Source organism: Anthonomus grandis, chromosome 1, assembly GCF_022605725.1.
Source record: "Anthonomus grandis grandis chromosome 1, icAntGran1.3, whole genome shotgun sequence".
In the NCBI taxonomy this organism is placed as follows: Eukaryota; Metazoa; Arthropoda; class Insecta; order Coleoptera; family Curculionidae; genus Anthonomus; species Anthonomus grandis.
In genome coordinates, this window is record NC_065546.1 from 8,444,973 (window position 1) to 8,466,042 (window position 21,070).

The 21,070-nt window shown below is 31.9% G+C and overlaps 1 protein-coding gene across 1 annotated transcript in view; it reads right to left on the minus strand.

The window, feature by feature from the left end:
- The window catches only part of LOC126745866 (uncharacterized), a 103,685-nt gene extending 82,868 nt beyond the window's left edge, over positions 1-20,817 (minus strand). Inside the window, exon 1 of the mRNA XM_050453930.1 lies at positions 19,573-20,817. Within this exon, the coding sequence (XP_050309887.1) occupies positions 19,573-20,556 (984 nt within the window). The 5' untranslated portion in view covers positions 20,557-20,817. The remainder of the gene's footprint in view (positions 1-19,572) is intronic.
- Positions 20,818-21,070: the final 253 nt, after the last annotated feature.

Here is a 21,070-nt window from a genome sequence, read left to right on the forward strand (position 1 = left end):
GGGTATGCCACAGGGCTCGAACCTGGGTCTGCTCCTGTTTAGTTTTTTTATAAATGACTTGATTGGGTCACTCACTTGTCATAGGCTGGCTTTTGCCGATGATTTGAGCTATATTTGAATGTATATGGTTTGGAGGATTGTCTTCTTCTTCAAAGCTACCTAAATACATTGGTTAGGCTTGAATGCGGCTAAATATAGTGTGGACAGTTACTCTAGATCAAAAACACCCTTAAATTTTAATTACTTCATTAATGATACTATTTTGAGTAGATTAGAGCAAACTACTGATTTTGGTATCACCTTTCACATTTTCTGAATTTACATTCGTGCCACACTTCAACAACATAGTCAAGTCAGCTCTGAGAAGGCTTGGGGTCATAATTATAAATTCTTAGAGTTTTACTTTGGAATCTACAGAACCACTTTGGTTTCCTTGAATTCATTGTAGATTTCTTCTTTTCCTTGAATTCATTGTAGATTTGCTAAGAATTTGCAAATAAAGTATTTGCAAAGGATGGAATATATCCAGTTAGAGGGTTTGGTCATCGGCAACTTTTGGATTGTTCAATCTACATTCATTACATCTCAGAAGAATGATCTTCTCTGTAAAATTCCTGCATGGGTTACTGAATGGATTAATTGATAGTCCTGTATTTCTTTCTGGTGTACGTTTCATGGTGCCTAGGCTTAATGCTAGCTAGACATCCCCTAACTTTCGTTCTGTCAAGGCCTCATACTAATATCCTATTGAAATCGCTACTATATGCAATATGCGCTATATTTAATCGGATCTGTCACATGTGTGATATAAATTTCTCCCCGGTTATGCCAGGGCAGTTAGCTCAAAAAATGGCCTTTAGGAGAACTTTTTGCAATCAAGCTGAATTTTTCACAGATGGTAGTACCCATCACTAGTACTTTGTAAAAAAAAGTTACACCTTCTAGAAGGCTTGCTTTTTCCGCCATGTTGAATTAAAGATGGCGGATGGTACTATTTTTTAAAATATTGTAACTTTCTTATTTATTAACGGATTTTTGTCAAGTAAAAAACATTATATTTGCTTCTCACTAAAGAATGAAATAGAAATATAAAACTATTTTGACAGGTTATATTTCTGTCAAAAAAAGTTTTAAAAAAATTACACTTTTCTTTTATCATCTTATTTTACAGGCTCTAAATTTTTCTCCAAAAATTTAGGTGGCAAAAAACTACAGCAAAATACAAAGTAAAAAAATCCAGTTGACGTAAATCCCCAACAGTTCTTTAATAGAGTTTTGCTCACTATGAGAAACGAAAATGATTTGAAGACGTTTTTCGAACATGAACTAAGTACCTATCCTCCGTATTTCTTTAGCCAAGGAAAACTCCGCAAAGGGAATAAGTCTGTTCTGATTTCCCATCTTTGTAAAGATAATTTTGAATTTGAGAAACCCGACACACTAAAAAATCCACTTTCAGTCATTGATGGTGGTTGCTTACTACATAAAATTGTCTGGCCCAAATTAGTAACATTTGGCGATATATTTAAAATCTATTGCCATTATGTTATTGAAAATTTTGGTTTCAACTCTTGGGTAGTTTTTGATGGTTATAGTGAAAAGTCCACCAAGGACGAGGAACATCGTAGACGTCAATCAAAAATTACACCTAGGGTTGAGTTTCAGGAAAACACATCGCTGGTCTTCTCGCAAGCAGACTTCCTATCAAATTCTTCGAACAAAGAAAGGTTTATTTCTTGCCTAGCCGAGAAGTTGAAAGAGAAGGGTATAAAAGTCACACATACGAAATCTGATTGTGACAGAGTTGTTGCCTTAACCGCAATAACAGAATTTCAATCGCAAGATGTAGTAGTCTTTGGTAATGATACAGATCTAATAGTAATTTTAATTTCCTTAGCAAATAAGTCTAACCCCCAGCTATATGTTTGGACAACCAGCACGAGTAAAGCTCTTGATAAATTTCTAAATATTTGTAAAATTCAAACTTTGCTCTCAGAACAGATCCGTGAAAATCTTTTATTCATTCATGCATTTACAGGATGTGATACTACCTCGTATCCATATAAAATGGGCAAAAAAAGAATATTTGACGTATTAAAAAATAATCCTGAAATGTATGATTTTACCAAAAGTTTTAATGCCCCTTATAGGAATAAGGCTGTCCTAAGTGAAGTTGGACAAAAACTTATATTAAAATTTTTTCCCGTCCAAAACTGTGAAAATCTTAATCAGTCAAGACTTCATTGCTATAAACAAATCACCTCTACACAAGGTTTAGGATCTAATTTTGATTTGGCAAATCTTCCTCCCACAGAAGACTTCTGTAAGCAACATGTATTTAGAGTGTATTTACAGTTACAAAGCTGGAGAGGAAACGAGTTGGACTCACTTGAGTGGGGGTGGTTTTCCAATGGCAATGAGCTTTTCCCAGTAACATACACAAAACCCCCGGGGCCCGAACACCTAATGACTACTTTTTTTTGCAAATGCAAAGATCTATGCACAGCAAACTGTATTTGTGCTTCGTATAATCGAAAATGCGGCATTTTATGAAAAAAATTCAATTTAGCTTGCATGAATGCACCCAGAATTGATTTGGATGAAGTGGAAAGAGATGATGAAGTTTAAGTAAAATGTAACCAAATAAGTCGTTATAACTTTTAACGATAAATAGTTATATATTATCGTGAAAGCTATTAAAAGCTTCGTTTGTAATTTCTTGACACAAAAAAGAATATCTACCAATATATAATGTTCCTTATTATTCCTTATTATAAGAATAACAATGTTTTTTTTTAATTTTTTTTTTAATGTTTATATTTCTTTTATATGTTAAAACCAAACTGTTTTTGTTATAAACATATTTTTGTTTTTAGTGTATTTGTTACAAAATATTTTGGTACATAAATCAAACAAAAAGTAAAGTTACATCCTGCATAAGTTTTATTATTTTATTTTTGGTATTTTGTAAGCGCTTTTAAACTCTATCTCCTAAAGTACCTATCATAAATTTGGCGACTGTTTTAAAATTAAAACAAAAACGCATAAAAGACTCCACATATTTTAACTTTTTTTGGTTTAAAGAGTACGGTTGGCTAAAAGTTGAAGAAAAGCTTTTCGATTTTTTTATTTCCTTATTTTAGCAGAAATATGACCTGTCAAAGTAGTTTTATATTTTTGTCTTATTCTCTAGTTAAAAATAAAGATAATGTTTTTTACTTGACGAAAATCTGGTAATAAATAAGAAAGTTACGATTTTTTAAGAATAGCACTAGCCGCCATCTTTAATTTAACATGGCGGAAAAAGCAAGCCTCCGAGACGGTGTAACTTTTTTTTACAAAGTACTCTTGATGAGTACTAGCATCTGTAAAAAATTCAGCTTGATTGCAAAAACTTCTCCTATTTTTGCTAACTGCCCTGGCGTAGGTTCATGTTTCTTTAAACTATATATTTTTAATTATTTTGGAACTGTTTCCTGATGTTATTGGGCAAGTTGCCTGTTGGAAATAAAGGCGTATTATTATTATTTTGGCACACTCGGACCTAACGAGCAGGGACTTCGATAAATGAAAATAATAAATATCACTGAAATAGCTTGACAGAAATCCGACTACAATTTCTTGCAATCCGTACAATTTCTTATTCTCTTTATATATTTAAAAAAAATTAAAATTCAACGTAATTACGCAATTTTAATCAAAAACAAGATTCTAAATTTAAACTGTTCAAGATCGGTAAGTCTGCTGGAAAAAATACGAAACGGTTGAACGACGAAAGACAGGGCCTAGACATGAAAGGTGCAATGTTAAAACGTGAGATGAAGGTAAACATGCGATAAAATTAGCGAAACTCAACAGGCTATTCGGCGAGGATCTCTCATCGACTTGATTTGAAAGGATGACTGAAATTTTTAAAAATCGATTTAGTACATCGAGAAAATAGAGTTTGTTCTCTTTTTTTTTGTATTTTAAAGCAATTCGTCGTCAATATCACGAAGTGGCGTAACTAATTTTTTGTCATTTTTCAGGAGATGCTTTTAAAGTTTTTCACGATCTTTGCTTCAATGCTAACGAAAATTCATTACAGCCACGGTGTTTCGTTTTGGACAGTAGTTATATATGTATAAGTACTTTTCATTTATTCATGATAACCAAAACGCATATTAGATTTTATACTTTAAGTTATTTAGCAAAAAAATAGATACGCCAGTTTGTGAAATTGATAAATATAATTTGATAAGACAAAACTTGAGTTACGCCTCTGAACATCTAGGTACGTTACCATAGATAAAAGAGACACCGCATAATTAAAATGACAAATATACTTTATTTTATTAATCAATTTATATGAAAACATAAAAAGCGACAAAATAAGTAAACATTGTGCTTAAAGAAACTAAACCAAAATGTTTAATAAAGGTATTATTATAAAAATAAATGAGAAAAAGTAATTTTTAGATCTAAATACAAACATAACATAAAAAAACATTATAAACTCAGGTTTATAATGTTTTTTTATGTTAAGAAATTATATATTAGCAACTGCATACAAAAGCATTGCAGCAACGACAGAATTTTTATTTTGCCCACTGCATTCATCTGAAAACAAGGCTACTGACTTAATAGTTTTTTTAGAGTCGTATTTTGTAGAACACACATGAACTGATTTCCGACGCACCTCTTTGGCTACTTAGCCAACACCACCGAAATAAAGATTCTTTATTTCGGTGGTGTTGACTTAGCTCACTCCAAATGAAACAATGACATTCCTTTGAAGCGATATCGTAAAAAGTAAAGTTATAGTTTGCTAAACGTCGTTTATAAAATAGAGCACTTTCTTTTGACTGTGGAAATTAAATTACCTGCTGAAGTATATAATAGTGCTATCTCCAGCTAACACCTTCTCTTTAATAATCTTTTTAAGTTCCCTTACTTTAGTCTTTTCTGCAACATGTCTATTGAACTTATCCATTATCTTCTCTTTTAAAGCTGGATGTCCTTTTCTGTAGGACAAACATAACGAGCAGTGGTCCTTTTTTGGCCGGTGGAAAGACAAATTTAAAGATCTAAACACCTTACGATACAAATCAATTGAAGGTTTTTCTTCATTTGGACTTAATTCTTTAAGAAGCATATTGTACATCTTTGATACCGTTAATTCGGGGTGGAGATATTCCCTGCTAGAACTAGCACGAACATAGTGAGCTTCTACCTTGGGAAATCTTTGGATGTGATTTAAAATTGCAGTTCGAAGGATATTATCACGTTCAATTACCCTGACTGCCTGTCTACCACCTCTTCTTTCCCCTTCTAGTACCCCACCTGAAGTTACCTTTGTCAGCAAAGTTCTCATTGTTTTTTCGGATATCCCCAACGTATGCAAAAAGAATGTTTTACACACCAAGTATTTTTTGTGATTCAATGTCAAAAAATATTTGTGACTTTTTTGTCTTCGAGACTGCTCTTTCTTGGTAGTTTTGGTAGCCGTTTCCAGAACTTCAATATGGCGAACAATAAATTCACGTTTGCCAAATTCCATTCCAAATTTCGATCACTCCTAGGAAAACAAAAATATGCAAGTATTGGCAAGAAAATTCTGAGATAAGCCGAATAGTGTAAGTCGACACCGACATTTAATCAATTTCACAAAGTGGCGCTTAACTGAGATACGCCTTAGAATGACTAGTGATATGGAGAATTCTAAATTTTACAAAGAGGCGTAACTTAAGTTAAGTCTGTTTGTAAAATTGTACCTTATAATAAATCTAGATACGCCTGTCAGTTAATATGCTGTAAGTCAGAACGTAGAAAGGATCGAGTTACGCGACTTCGTGATATTGTGCGCCATGTAATGTGGTATGTAAAAACGGGCTTAACTCAATTTCGCGTTTTTTCGAGTTACGCAACTTCGTGATATTGACGACGAATTGTCTTATAAAGCAAATAGCAAAAAGGCTTTTTTAATCAATTTTATATTGCGCAGGTAGTTTTTCTTAAATATACTGGGAATGTTTAAGTTTAATATTTCTGCAATTTAATTTGCAATTTGGTTCCGTTTGTTGATGGGTCTTCATCACAGTTTACATTTGATCGATTTTGAACTAGAAGAAGAATATTAAATAGTATTTTTAACAAAATTTCTATATTTTAATTTGTTAATTACGTAAATTGTAGAATCCTGAGGATGATCTTGTAGAAATGAAAACATCGATTAAATATAAATTATTAAGAAAAGTACAGGGGCACACTGGGAAGAGATCTTATTAAATGTACGCAAGACTTTTCTAAACTTTTATATTCATCTGTGCATAAAGCAACTAAAAATAGGACTTTTTTTCATTTCTTCTTATATTATGTTTTATTTTCGAGTAAAAACTATTATCCTATCCCTTGCACAACATAAAAAGTACCTAAATATTTCACTAGCAAGCCTGTTGTAATGTAAAAAAATGTATTTTTTCAAAAATGTATAACAGAACATAATTTTTTTATATATAATTTTAATGTATCAAGAAGCTAAATGAAGGGTACAGGGAAAAAACCAGATATGTCACTTTTTATTGAAAATCTCGGTAGAGGCGCCATTGAATTCTTCGAATGAAGACGCTTATTTTAGAGTACTAAAATCGGGAAACAACCACCGTAGTCTTGCGTAAATTAGTATCTAAAATATAGCGTACCGAATAAAAACCAGCTTAGTCCAAACGTCCAGGGAAAAAACCAGCGATGTCATGTAAACAAACCGGCTGATTCATTTTTAGAAAACGTGCCAGTATTATTGTAACCGCAAAAGTGTGACTTCTTGTTTGTCTGTACGATTAATAATAAACCATTATGGCTAATAGTAATTCGGAGGGATCCGTTGAGAACAAAATTATGCCTTCAAAAAAAAAGAAAGAGAACCGGTCGGATGTCAAAGGTCTTGAAAATGTTGAAGTTATCCACTCATGAAGCTGGAAAGCCTTGTAATTGCTCAAGATTAAAGTGCTTTGAGGTACTTAATGAGGCGCAAAGAGCAGAAATATTGAGATATTTTAATGCTCTGAGCTCTCACGTTGAGCAAAATTATTATTTAGCTGGTTTAATTACAGTCTTACCTGTCCAGCAAAGAAGACCTCATCAAAACGAGAATACTACCAGTTTCCATGATGCAAGTTATGCGTATCGAGTTCGAGTTCGCGATGGTGATATTCCGGTGTGTGCCAAAGCTTTTTGTTCCATTCATGGGATTACAAAAAATAAAATAAATTATATAAAGGAAAGCCTTAAACGAAGTGGTGCAGCTCCTAAGGACAGACGTGGAAAGCATAGTGCAACTCATAGGAAGCTGGACGACTTAACAAAAGGTTTGGTATGTGACCACATCAAAAGTTTTAAGGGTCGTCAGAGCCACTATAGTCTAAAAGATACAAAAAAGACCTCTTTACCAGAAGAACTTACAATCAAAAAGATGTTTAACCTCTTTAAGGAAAAGTATCTAAATGCTAAAGTCTCGTATGAAACGCACAGAACAATCTTTAATAAAAAATTCAATAATGCTTTTGGATACCCTAGAAGTGACACATGCGCAACGTGTGATGAATTTCAAATTAAGCTTAAAAGTTTGATACTGATGAAATTAGAGAATTAACCGTTATGAACGAGTTGCATAAAAGAAAGGCTGAGGCATTTTATTCAAGGAAAAGGCAAGCCAAAAAAGCTGCAAAAAAAGCAACAAAAAGGAAGCCATCTGCATTGATTTTGCAAAACATATTTCAATTCCTAAAATTGCCACTAACGACGTGTATTATAAAAGCCAATTGTCTATGTACGCCTTTATAGTTCAGGCAGTAGGGCTTTTTACCTTGCAAAAGGTGGGGTAGAAGTTATTTTGGAATATGTTAGTTACGGGTAGACTGTGGCCAAAAATACAAAATTAAAAAATACTTAATTAGAAAATAGTTATTTATGTAAAGTGTGTAAAATGGTTCTTTTTTGTGAATGGGAAATTTTCATTCCCATGAATAAAAAAAGACGTTTTTTCTATAATCCATGAAAATATTTTTTAAAAAATCTAAAATATCAAATTACTTCACGCACTAATGCATAAAAAAAACGTAAAAAAAAATTGACAAATTATATATTGAATGTCAAACGTCAATACACTTTTTACGCACTAGTGTCTGAAAAAGTCTTTTTATGCACTACTGCGTAACTGAAATTTTACAAACCCTGGGAAGTGTGCAAAGCAAGTATTTTATATAAGAGCAGCACAGTGGTAGAAAAAGATATTTAAAATATTCATAATAAAACATATGCAAAACTGACATTTTCTGACATTTCTCTGACACTTTTGAACAGTTTTCGTCTCATTTAATATTTTAATTCCAATTGATTATAATTCTTTGTTTTTTTTTTTTGAATAAATGCTTTTAGATCCTCCATATTCAAAACAGGATATCAGGAAACAATAAATGTTTTATACCTAAATATGAAAACCAGAACACACTGAACAGAACCAACCACTCTCAAAATATAGCTTCAAAATTCAATTCTTCATGTATGTAAATTTCTGCATATCTGAGTAAGGTATATTGAATTATAGAAATGAATAATGTCCAACAATAAAACAATACATAATATATATATGGCCTATAAATACAGAGATATACAGTGAAATACATTCAAATATGAAATGAGGAATATTTGACAGGTTCAAAATAAACAATTAATTTAAATACCCTGCATCTTAACACTTTTTAACCTATATTGTGCATTAATTTGAAGTTCGAAGTATTAAATTAAGTAAATGCATTAACTTGAACCAACAAAAATCAATAAATATAATATAATGATTTTTAACACAGTTTAATATTTTTTAAACGATAAAAACATAAATAAATACGAATGAATGACTAATCACTGATGTAAAACTTTTAATATTTTTCTTGGTGTCATTCTGATTGAAGCAATTTAAAAAGAGTAAACATAATCTAATAAAATAAGGTCAAGCTGTCAAAATCTCATACCAATCAGTTCTATAAAGCCCTAAGCACATATTTCCTACTACGAATTGTATCAATTACCACCTATTATGAAGCTCATAAAGACACGCCTTCTACTCAACCCTAATTAAATTAAGTCCACTCTGGTTATCAAATTATACTTCGTTAAAAATACAGCGGCTTACCATGCAGACACGAAAACCAAAAAAAAAAGAACTTAAACTAATAACTCACTAAAATTCCATTTTATTAAACAAATAAAATGAAGCAGTAAATCATCAACACATAATATCCACTTTCAGACTGCAACAAGGCGCAAAAAAGTGGTACGAACCATTAAATAATTAATTAATATTCTCGACGCATTTATACGCACTATATATGAAGAATTATTACTTCTTATTGCATTCCTATTGTTTAAACAAACGCGAAATATTTTATTCAACGGTTTTAATGTACCGAGACACTATCTGAGAGAATTCATTTAATATACTAACAGCTAAAACAATGGTGTGTTTTATTTTGATTTAAAACCTAAAAGTTGCCATTTGTTATTGTAATTTCTTACTAATATCTATAAATATTTACATAATTTATCAGGGTTCTTGGTTTAGTTGTCAATAAGTGATGTAATCGACATATATTATTTAAATACAGTGTATTGCTCCTCACTGTTAGAATTAGCTGTAATAATGGATTTATAAACTTTCAAATTATTGGTATACAGGAGAAATTGACAACTTGGTTATTATATGATGGATAAAAAACAGTGAAAAGAAGAGATGCAAGGTAATTACCCAGAGCTGACATCAACATCAATAAACTGATTAGCTTATCCAACTGACGTATGGATAAGCTAATCAGTTATGTAATGGTACCAGGGCCCTATAACACAAACACTACAATTGTTACAAGTTTACAAGTTACAATTAATTTACCGTACCTACAAGTCGTGATGAATTCAGTAACACATCAGAAACAACTACTATTGTAATTTTTTTACAATTGTAGGACTACGCGTACATATGTATAACAGACTTGTTAAAACGAGTTTAAGCTGTTTAGAATTAAAAGTTATGGGTTGTTTGTTAGTTTGTTCGTTCGTATAAGCGATACAGTGAGAAGGCTGATTTCGGTTAGTAAAAATGTCGTCTAAACAAATTATTTTCGAAAGAAAAATGCAGTTTTTGACAAAAATTAAAGAAAACAAGGAAATTCTATTTGGTGCTTTCTCAGATAGACTTAAAAAGCAAGACAAAGTCGAGATATGGTAGGAAATAGCCCAAGTAGCCCAAAGTATATGCTTAGTTTCAGTAGAGAAGGATTGGACCTACGTAAGAGATACTGTCTGGCAGAATTTGAAAAAATCTGCAATGGTGAGTCTTTCGTTATTGAGCAATCAACATAATTTATTTACAAGTAATTTTGACATTAGGTACTAAACCCATTATAGATAAAATATACACCATGACATAATATACTATTTCACATTTTAGCTTAAAATAGACAACTCGAAAAAAACAGGGACTGGTGGGAAAGGCATGTTAACGGAAATAGATAAGATGATTTTGGATATTGTTGGAAAGGAATCTCCAAGTCAATCATCAAAAAGACTCAGTCAACAGAAACGCCTGTACCAAATGGGACTGTCCACCCAAGCGGACATGAATGTGGACCATCTACTTCAAGGAAAGCCAGTAAGTCATTCGTTATTATCAACTCGTATAGACTAGTATATGGGTTTTATGTGTCTTTTGAAATAAAAAGTACAGCAAAATGCAAAATTTTATAACAAATCCATTTCCAATCCATCCATCTATCCATTTCTAATTTCCACTTTTCAATTGTAGGAAAGAGAAAAGTTGTCGAAAGCACGGGTGAAAGTGACGATAAAAATGAAATGCTGAAACTACAAATTGAACATCCTTCGTTAATAAAAGTTGTTAATAAATGAAATAAATATTTTCATCTTTATTTTGTAGATGTATATTTTTGAACTTTAGTACAGAAATGAAACACGTTTTTAATAAATTTTAGAGCACCCTATATACATATTTTACTACTAGTCTGTTGTTTCTGTTAAAATAATTAATCAGTTCGCCTAATCTAGCTTGCGCTCCAACAGGTGATTGTCATCGAGATGTTCATAATTTTCTTCATTGTCTGATAACTCTTCACCATCGTCTACCATGAAATCATCCGCGTCTCCATCACCTTTTGAGATGTTGCATAAAGTGGCACAGCATTTGAAAACATTTGCAGCAAAAACAGGGCTCACGCGTAGGTAGTTCAAACAAATTTTTCTTTTAAAATCCCAAACGCATTTTCTATTACTCTTCTTCTTCGTTTGTGAGCTCTGTTGAAATCCTGTTGGGCTTGATTTAGTGGATTTTCATATGTTGGTAGAATCAACCATTGTTTTAGCGGATAAGCTGAGTGTCCCAGAACCACCGAATTAGGATGGGGTCTCCAACCATTTTCCATTCTTCGAAATAAATGACTGTTACGAAGTACTCTTGCGTCATGAACGCTACCGGGCCAGTTAGCACTAACATAATAAAAGTTTAGGTCAGGACCACAAACAGCCATGCAATTAATTGAATGTTTACCATGGCGATCTACAAAGGCTGGCTCGTCTATAGTCGGGGCATCTATATTTATCAGTGTTCCATCGACAGCACCACATACTTCGGGAAAACCGGCTATGCCATGAAGTATTTGAATAATATCCAATGTATTATGTGGCCATGACACGATTTCGTCAAATTTTATATCATTTACCGCATTAACAGTGTCATGTACGCATTGGCACACAGTCATTTTTGAAACTCCATGCATATCGCAAACGCCATGCTACTGACCTCCATTTCCTAGCCAATGTAGAGCAATTAATATCTTCTGCTGTGGAGTCAATCCATACCACCGAATTGTGTTATTATTTAGCGCGGTTTCAATATCCCGAACAAGCCTTTAACATTGCTGTCTAAGACGGAACCTTTCCTTGAACTCGCCATCGCTAAGAAAATTAAAGTCTGTTCTTATGTTGAATCGGTATTCCCTGTGGGGGGCACCTTCATTGTCACTTTCCGAGTCACTTGACCACCTACCGAGAACGAAAACTAATGTTCACAGTGAGAAAGTTGATATTAAAATACTGCGTTTACCGAATTTACCCACTGATATAAATCGGTAGAACATTATTTACAATTGTGGGAAATAATTTAATACAAATATACAAGTGCTGAAGTTGTGTTACAGAATACGTCTACATATGTAAAAAATCTTCCGTGATTACTAGAACCGCACAGGTGATTACAAGATTGTCCTGTTACGGAAAAATTACAAGTGTAGAAAATATTTTTACAATTGTATAACTTGTAGTGGTTGTGCTACAGGGCCCAGGAGATCAAGCACCATAAGCCTGTAATCTCAGTTAAAAATTATGGTTGACTTTGTCAAATGCTTTGGAAAAGATCAGTGTAAATCCAGTCTACTAGACAATCATTCACACAGGCAATTAAGTTAGTGGTTGACAAACCATAAGTCTTGTTAGGGAATCATGACATTTTTGAATTTTAAAGACAAACATTTAGTCACAACTGCTTTAAAGAAAGTGCATTCATTTTAGTTTTTGTGATTATTTTAAAAATACGTGGGTATTTACGCATAGCTACAATGTTTCTTTCTATGCATGAAAAAGTTGCCCCATCTATTAATTATTAATTTGACAGTACCTATATACTTCAATTCAGAATCTAGAGTAGTTTAGATTTCTTAGGATAATGTGTTACCTGTTACCTAAGACATAAACAATCAACTTTACACAACTACATTTTAAATATACATTTCATGGATCAACACTGTTGAATTTCTTAGACTTATTACAATACCTGAATTAATACAGACATAATTCATTGTTTAGTGAATCTTAAGTAAGGAGCAATGAAACTCGAAAATAGCACTGTTTGACTCAGTAAGGATTGATTATGCTTTCATTCAAGCTTACGCTTGGCAGAGAACAGAAATTTTTTTCTCTTACAATCAGATTTAATACTGATGTTATAGATTATGATCCATTACCCATTAGCGCTTTCAATAGTGTTATATAATCTCCAAAATTAAAAAAAAAGTAATCAATTGAGAGTGTGAAGGAAATTTCTTAAAAAACCAGAACATTATAAATACCTACAAGCTAAAAGATCACAAATAGATTTGAGCTTAAAAATACTACACGGCATGATTTAAATATAAAATAAATTCTGAGAAATTTGGAGAATTTAAGAAATATGGTTCTTAAAAAATATTATTTTCATGAAAAATAATACTTTGCATAGGGTGAAGTCTTGGTTAAACCATACAATAAATTGCCAATAAAAAATTTTTTATGACAGAAATTATCTCAACTTATTACCGTCGTAACTTATTTTCAAAACTGCAATAGGGTTAACGCTTAAACATGCACTTAATTATTTGATTATAATTATTTAACTATATGATTTAAAAATAATTAAAAATCAACCTTGCATAGTCAATGTTGTTTGACAAAATTGATTTTTAAGATTAGATTATGTTTACTTTAACAAGTTAACTAAAATATTTAAAAAAAGGATAGGTTATAGCGTACTATTAACCTCGAGAACAAATTACCATACCTCATCCCACACTTGATATTTTGCATTAAGTTAATTAATCCGTAAAACCTTATTGTTGTAGTCGATATATCATGAGGGTCACGGCTGTTACAAAAAAACCGAAACCTTATAGATTAAAAAAATATCCATGTAATGTAAAACAGCCGGCAACAAGAGCCGCCGTCTAGTTTTGTACAGTTACCAAATAGGGTAATGTGATGTCATAGTGGAATTACAGGGCTAATTTGTACACGTCTAGAGCTTAACTTGTGTGTTTCCTTGTAAAGTTAATTGCGTAACCTCGCCAATTTAATTGTTTTTTCAATCAGTTTTAGTTTCAAAAAATCGATGAAAAAATAACAATGCAACATTTATCTTAAAATACAACCGACCTTGTTTGGCCTTTGAAGCGTGTAATTTATGTCTATTAATTAAGTGCCTTACGTTTTTTTCTTTAAATTTACCTCTTTTTATTTCTTGGCATCCTAGAGGGGTGTCACTAAGTTTGTTTTTTGGGTTTTTAAAGAAAAATAGAATTTTTAGGTTATAAGAGAAAGGAACGCAGGTTTAATTTCAACATATATAATAACTTTACTTAAAAAGATATAGTATACCATGAATCCAACACAATAATATCAACTTTTATGCAAGAATAAGAGCAAATCCTTTGAGTGTGCTTTCTTTCAGACTTTTTCATAATGTGCAGATTACTGCATGCTTTGCATTTGATTTTATTTTAATTTAAAATAATTAAAAAGATTCTTCTAGGCTTGTAACCAGATTCCTTTAAGTCTGGTTTCAAGCAATCTTTTTAGAAGAAGTAATATGCAATTGATTTATATTATTTTTAGAAAATTATTTTCTCTATTATTAGTATATTGGTTTTATTTTTTCCAATTATTTTTATTTCTTTTATTAAATAAGTAAAAATGGGTTGAAGGATACATGGAATATCATGTCCAATGTTTAGGAAAGTAATTTCAATAGAAAAATGTACCTTTTCAAATAAAATTATTTTTAGAATGATTTTTTAATTAGTTTTTTCGTGATAAATTTTTCAATTAAAATGTGTACGTCGTTTTCGCGATGTCAGCGAGTGCACAGTGCTCGTTGCGCCGATAATTTTATCGTGAATTCAAAGTTAGTTACTTGCAAATTTTGTAGTCAGAATTACCATTTTCAATGCGTGCAGTTGAAAGACCATTTGTATAAAACAATTAATGAGTGTGCCAATTCATTTTGGTATTGTAATGAATGTGTTATATTGGTTGATCCTAGACTAAACATTGAAAAAAGAATGGCAAACTTAGAACGGCAGATCAGATTTTGAAGATCCCAAACATAGAGTTTGGGCACACTGTTTTTGATAGGGACTGCGTGTGTTATCAACGGGCACAGGAAAAAGCTAAATCTAAAACTCAGTACATATAGCCACTAAAGAACACGCCCAAAGCTTCTTTGTCAATAGATAGTGTGTTGATGCGTAATAAGGCTTACAAAATGTTGGGTTTTATTAAGAGGCACACTCATGATTTCAGCAGTATTGATTCCATCAAACTTCTGTATTTTTCATTGGTTCGCAGTCAACTTGAGTTGAATTCATGTATATGGTCACCTTATTATGCTAAATATATAATGTGTCTAGAAAAAGTTCAACGTAAATTCATAAGATACATTGCTTACAAGCTTAATATTCCTTGTATTGATATTAATTACAGTGAAATGTATAGATTGCTGAACATTGAAAAGTTGGAGACTCGACGTAAAAACTGCGATATTGTCACAACATACAAGATTCTTAACAATGTAATACAGTCTCCTGAGTTGTTGTGTCAGCTTAATTTAAATGTTCCTCCTTACAGTGTTCAGACAGACTAGATTATTCTACCTTGAACAACATCGTACACTGTATGGTGAAAACTGTGCAATAGGTAGAATGATAGTGATGATTAACTCAAATAGTGTCAGTATAGATTTGTTTCATTGTTCTCTGAGTTCACTTTAACGAGTTTTAGAATCTGCTTAAGTGCAATATAATTTTATATCTTGACTTTGCTTAAAGTGTGTCTTCTTTTCTAATGCAGTTACTCTGTTTTAAACCATTGTTGTCCTTATATTTTATTTAATTTTATTGATGTTACCTGTTACCTGTTATTTATGCTAGATATTTAATGATAGTACTAATACTTCAAGTGCTTTATTGCAATATAAAATCTTATTTTGTTCAATATTTTATATACTATATTTATTTTGTAAATTGGTTAATTACCGTAATATATACTGAATCTGATTCTACAGATAAACATCCAAGGGCTCACATTTTAGAGGTGAAACAATTGTTGCAGAGTCGAAACCCATTGATTGTGTAAGTGAAACCCATATTACCCCAGAAATTGCTGATACAGAAGTATATAGATAGTATAGAAGTATCTGTACCTGGTTATCATGTATAGTGATTTGCTACTCAAACAGCAGACACACTGGTGGTACCCTTATTTACATAAAAAATGGCCTAAACTTTAGAATAGCTTGCAATGAGGCAGTTGATTACAGCTATTGGGCACTGTTTACAAGGTTGCATATAAAAAGGGAACTTACTTAAGACATAAAACTTAATGATGACATTTTTCATAACATAAAGACTGTGATTTTGGGAGATTTGAATATAGACCTCATAAAAAACGACAGTGACACAAAAAAATTAATAAAAATTATAGAAGCAGCTGGACTTACACAAATTGTAAAAAAAGAAACAAGAATTACTAATAAGTCGTCCACACAATTTATAATATACTTATGATTTTAATGCCAGCGAAGTTCCAAGAGATTTTCCATTATTAAGTGACCAAGAAATAATTGGTATTAAATTAGAATTAGTGAACACCCCTGTTAAAAATGAATTTATTTACAAGAGAAGTTGGTGATGCCATCTCTAGCGTATTAATAGGAGCAAACTGGAATTACACCTCTACTAATATAAACACCATATACTTGGATTTTATAAATATCATTTAAAAGGCAGTAAATAAAATAGCTCCCGTACAGACATCTCAACCTCAACAAAATATCTGTGGATTACAAGAGCAGTCACAGAGGCACCAAGTAATAGATACAGAGCATATACAAAATTTATATTGAAAAGAAATAATGAAGATTGGAGAGAATACCAAACTCAACGTAATGGAGTTACTTCATGATTACACACTGAAACAACAAAATATTATGATCAAAACATTGACAAGTGTAAAGGAGATGGAAAAAAGATGTGGAGAACACTAAAAGACATAGTGGGAAATAACAGTGGATAAATAGATTTCACTGATATAGCCTGCGAAAAATATGATGGACCAATGGAAGAAAATTTTAATAATTTTTATGTTGATAGTGTAAGTGAAATTTTAAATAGTATAGACAAAATTGACTGGAATATAGAAAAAAATTGTGCTTAAAGCTTTGGTAACTTTAAACCTATTAGTTTCTTGGAAATTAAAAAGACTGTGTATGGTTTTAAGAATAAAAATACTAGTGATGAATTGCTAAATATCAAATTAGTAAAGAACCACTTTTAGGCTGTCCTGTTCTTTATATTGTAAATACTTCTTTAAAAACAGGAAAGTTAACGTTTGAATTAAAAACCAGTGTTATAGTTCTCATACCTAAGGTTTCCAAACCCCTAAGACTTAAGCCGAATTTAGGCCAATTAATTTACTACCTGTTGTTGATAAAATTATTTAAACTATTGTATGCCAACAACTAAGAGATTATTTTGAGAGTAATCAACTATTATTTGTGGGACAGTCTGGATTTAGGAGTAAACATTCTTGTGAATTGGCTCTACAATATGTGTGTGCAATGTAACATAAGGAGAAAAATGAGGATAAAGTGGTACTTAGCGTGTTTGTCGACTTGCAGGGTGCCTTTGAAACAATTGATTGTGGTATCCATATAAGAAAATTAGAATTGTATGGTGTAAGTTATGTAAGTAGCAGTGCATTGGATTGGATAAAGGATTACCTAAGTGACAGGTATCAAATGACCAAAGTGGGCGAAAAGCTTTCAAGTAAAAGGGAAAACGAATGGGGTGTCCCGCAAGGGAGGGTGTGTGCTGGGTCCTCTACTCTTTATTGCTTATCTTAATGACATTTATGTAGCATTAAAAAATTTATTTGCAGATGATACCCTTATTTGTGAAGCAGGCAATAATTTTAGGGAAATATCAAATAAAAAACAAAATCATCAAATCAAAAAAAAAAAAAAACAATGAGTTGAAAATCATGTATGACTGGCTTTGCTAAAATAAATTAAAACTGACCACATCAAAAACAAAATGCATGGTAATAAGTTCAAAGACAAATTGTAAAAAATATGCCGAGTTGGGATTAGTCCTCAATATAAATGGCTCTAAAATTGATTTTGTTTCTGAAATAAAATATTTAGGTATTTTCTTGGATCCCCAGCTTAGTTTTTCTAATCAGGTAGATTATCTATGTAAGAAACTCAGTAAAAAAATTGGGTTTTTTCGTCGCATTTCAAAATATTTGTCACAATGGACAAAAACACAATAGACTGCAAATGCAGCCAAATAAGATAATGCGCATTATCCTTAATTGTAATAAATATACCCCAATAGTACGCATGTTACAGGCATTAAACTGGTTGTCTGTCGGGCAGGGCATTAAAAAGACGAACTTGGTTTTAAGATATAAAATAGAGCATGAACAATCACCAAGATATTTTAACAATTTTCTAAAAAAAAGATCAGGTCTTCATGACTAATAATATTCATTTGAGGCAAAACTATAACATACAGTCAGTTAAAACGACAGCCTTACAAAAATCTTTATTTTGTAAGGGAGTTCACATCTTTAATGCCCTTCCAGAAATAATAAAGAATGCACCTAATTTAAAAATTTTTTTAGTATTTATACATTTTTAAAGGACATATAATAATAAGATAATGTTTATTTTTTGTAACTAACAATATGTTTATTGTTTATTATTATTTATTTACCAACTTAAATACTCACCTTTCAAATTTGTTAAACTAATAAAGCATTTATACCTTTTTTACCACCTACCATGATGATTATAAATTAATATTTCCATGTATATATATTTTAACATAGAAATAAATTATATATAATCTTGGAGTAATCTGGTAATAATTATATATTCTGAATAATTGATATAGGTATACATATTTACAGGCAAATATTAACAAATACTTAAAAAAGAATTAGGGGAGTACTTATTTAAGTATTCATTATTTTTTGAGTATTAAGCAATGAAGTTTTATCAAAAGAAGAATTAGGTTAATTTAAGCCTACTCTATTAAAAACATGTTTGCTATTAAAATTTGAGAATGTATATATATTTTATTCTAAATTAGCTCTCACAAAACCCATGCAAAATTATATACCTAGGAAAAGTAGGTATGACAAAATTTGGCAAGGTAAGAGAGGCTTGGGAGTAATATATATTGAATTTCCACAACAAACCAGAATACTTTATATTTTTATTCAACTTTATTTTAAATGTCTAATGCAACCCTGAACATGCAACATACAGCAATGAAAGTCTCAAGGTAAGACAAGATTTGGCAAGGTAAGACAGACCTTGGTGTCCATTTCCAAACATCAATGTTTCCATAAGAAACCCGAATTCTGCATATTTTTATTAAATTTTATTTTAACTGTATCATGCAATTCACCAACCTCTAAAAGAAAATTTTGTAATAATAAAGATTCAACTGGACTAATGCGCCCACATTCCTTTAAGCCAGATTTTGAGAAATTTTCTACAGTATAGTGAAATTATCTGTTGAAGCAATTTTTTTTCCATCAAAGATGCAATAATATCCCGATACACCTGTTAGGAAAATATATATTCCTTTTTATAAGAGAACTTTTTCAATATTAATTTCTTTATTTTAATATTCAGTTTTCATAGCGACTTACCTGAATTTGCTCCTCGCACTTTGAATCATCTACATGCACTTGGCCTCTGTCACCTTCTTGACTATGACTCTTTTCCGTGGTTTCATATCTAACATTGTCCTTAAAATTATTTTCATCTGCAGTTTTAATATTTAATTCATTTGTAGACACACATCCTTCATCCTCACAGTCTTGTAATAAAAGTGACTCTCCAAGAGGTTCATCTTCACTTTTTTCAATAACATTTCTATCACTTGATTCATCACTTGATGATTTAGAGGATATAGAGAGATTTTTAACTAGAGAGGCACTGAGGACTGTTATGCTTGAGATATTAGGTCTTGGGTCTTGCTCCTCACTTTGCCTACTTGTGCTGGCCATACACATTGAATTTACTGAGCTGACACTTGAAGAGAGACTACCACTACCATTACACTTGCTTAAAAGGTTCGGTTTTGGCTTTGATTTCTTGTGAGAGACAAATGAAGAGCTTAGTTTAACTGGTTTATCTTTCTTGGGTCCTTCAAAATCAATCACCATTGAAAAAATGTTTTTTTTGGTGGTGGCTGAAGGTGGTGTTTTAGGAGTATCCAGCACTTGACTTAAATCCACATAAAACCCTAAAGGGGACTTATTTCTTGCTTGTTCTTGTTCCTCTGTGTTGTTTAGCTGCACTATTGAATTAAAAGGGGTTGAAGTGTCTGGAAAGATTCCCGCACAACTACTAGAAGGAAACTCAACTGTTCTTTCTGTTGAGTCAGACATTTGGAGCATTGAAAACTGAGGTATAGAGGACTGGAATACCAAAGCACCTTGACGCCTTTCATCGTTTCTCCGCTGGTCTACCATTTCTGCTTCGTCTGAAAGGGATGCAGCATCAATGAAGCATCCACTGAGGAGTTGTTGATTATGCAGTTGTTTCTCTTCTTTGGTTCGTGAGCCTCTACGGTCCTCGTCACTTCCCAAACCGGAGTCCATGTCACTATTCACGTATTTTCTATTCATTTTGCAATAGTTATTCTGATATTAAGCCACTTGCACTATATTTTGAAAAAAATTACATGACCACAGCAGGAGTTTAATTACATTATTAACACGAAACAAGATACCGCGTACCGGTATACCACAACATTTTTTATATTGTATTCAGGCTACATTGTTAAATTTCATTGAATTATCCTTATACACCTACGGAGATCGAGCAAAACAAATTGATTTTAAATTTTCACACTAAACAACTCGCTTTCTGTCAGTGTCAAAAAATGAATGAACTGGCAGCAAGTGCGAGCCGTGCACACATTTGCGCTAAAATAATTAAGAGAGGGGAATAGGACTCCACGTGCTCGTGACAGAGAAGGAGTGAAATAGACATTGCGCAGAGTGGTATAAATGATGACGCGATGTTGCTAAGTTGTTTAAAATTTTTTCCGATTTTTTAAAATGGTTAACTGTTTATTGATTTTACATGTATGCATTTTGCAGTTTATATTTCTCAGTGGCATGGTTGAAGCTAAAACTT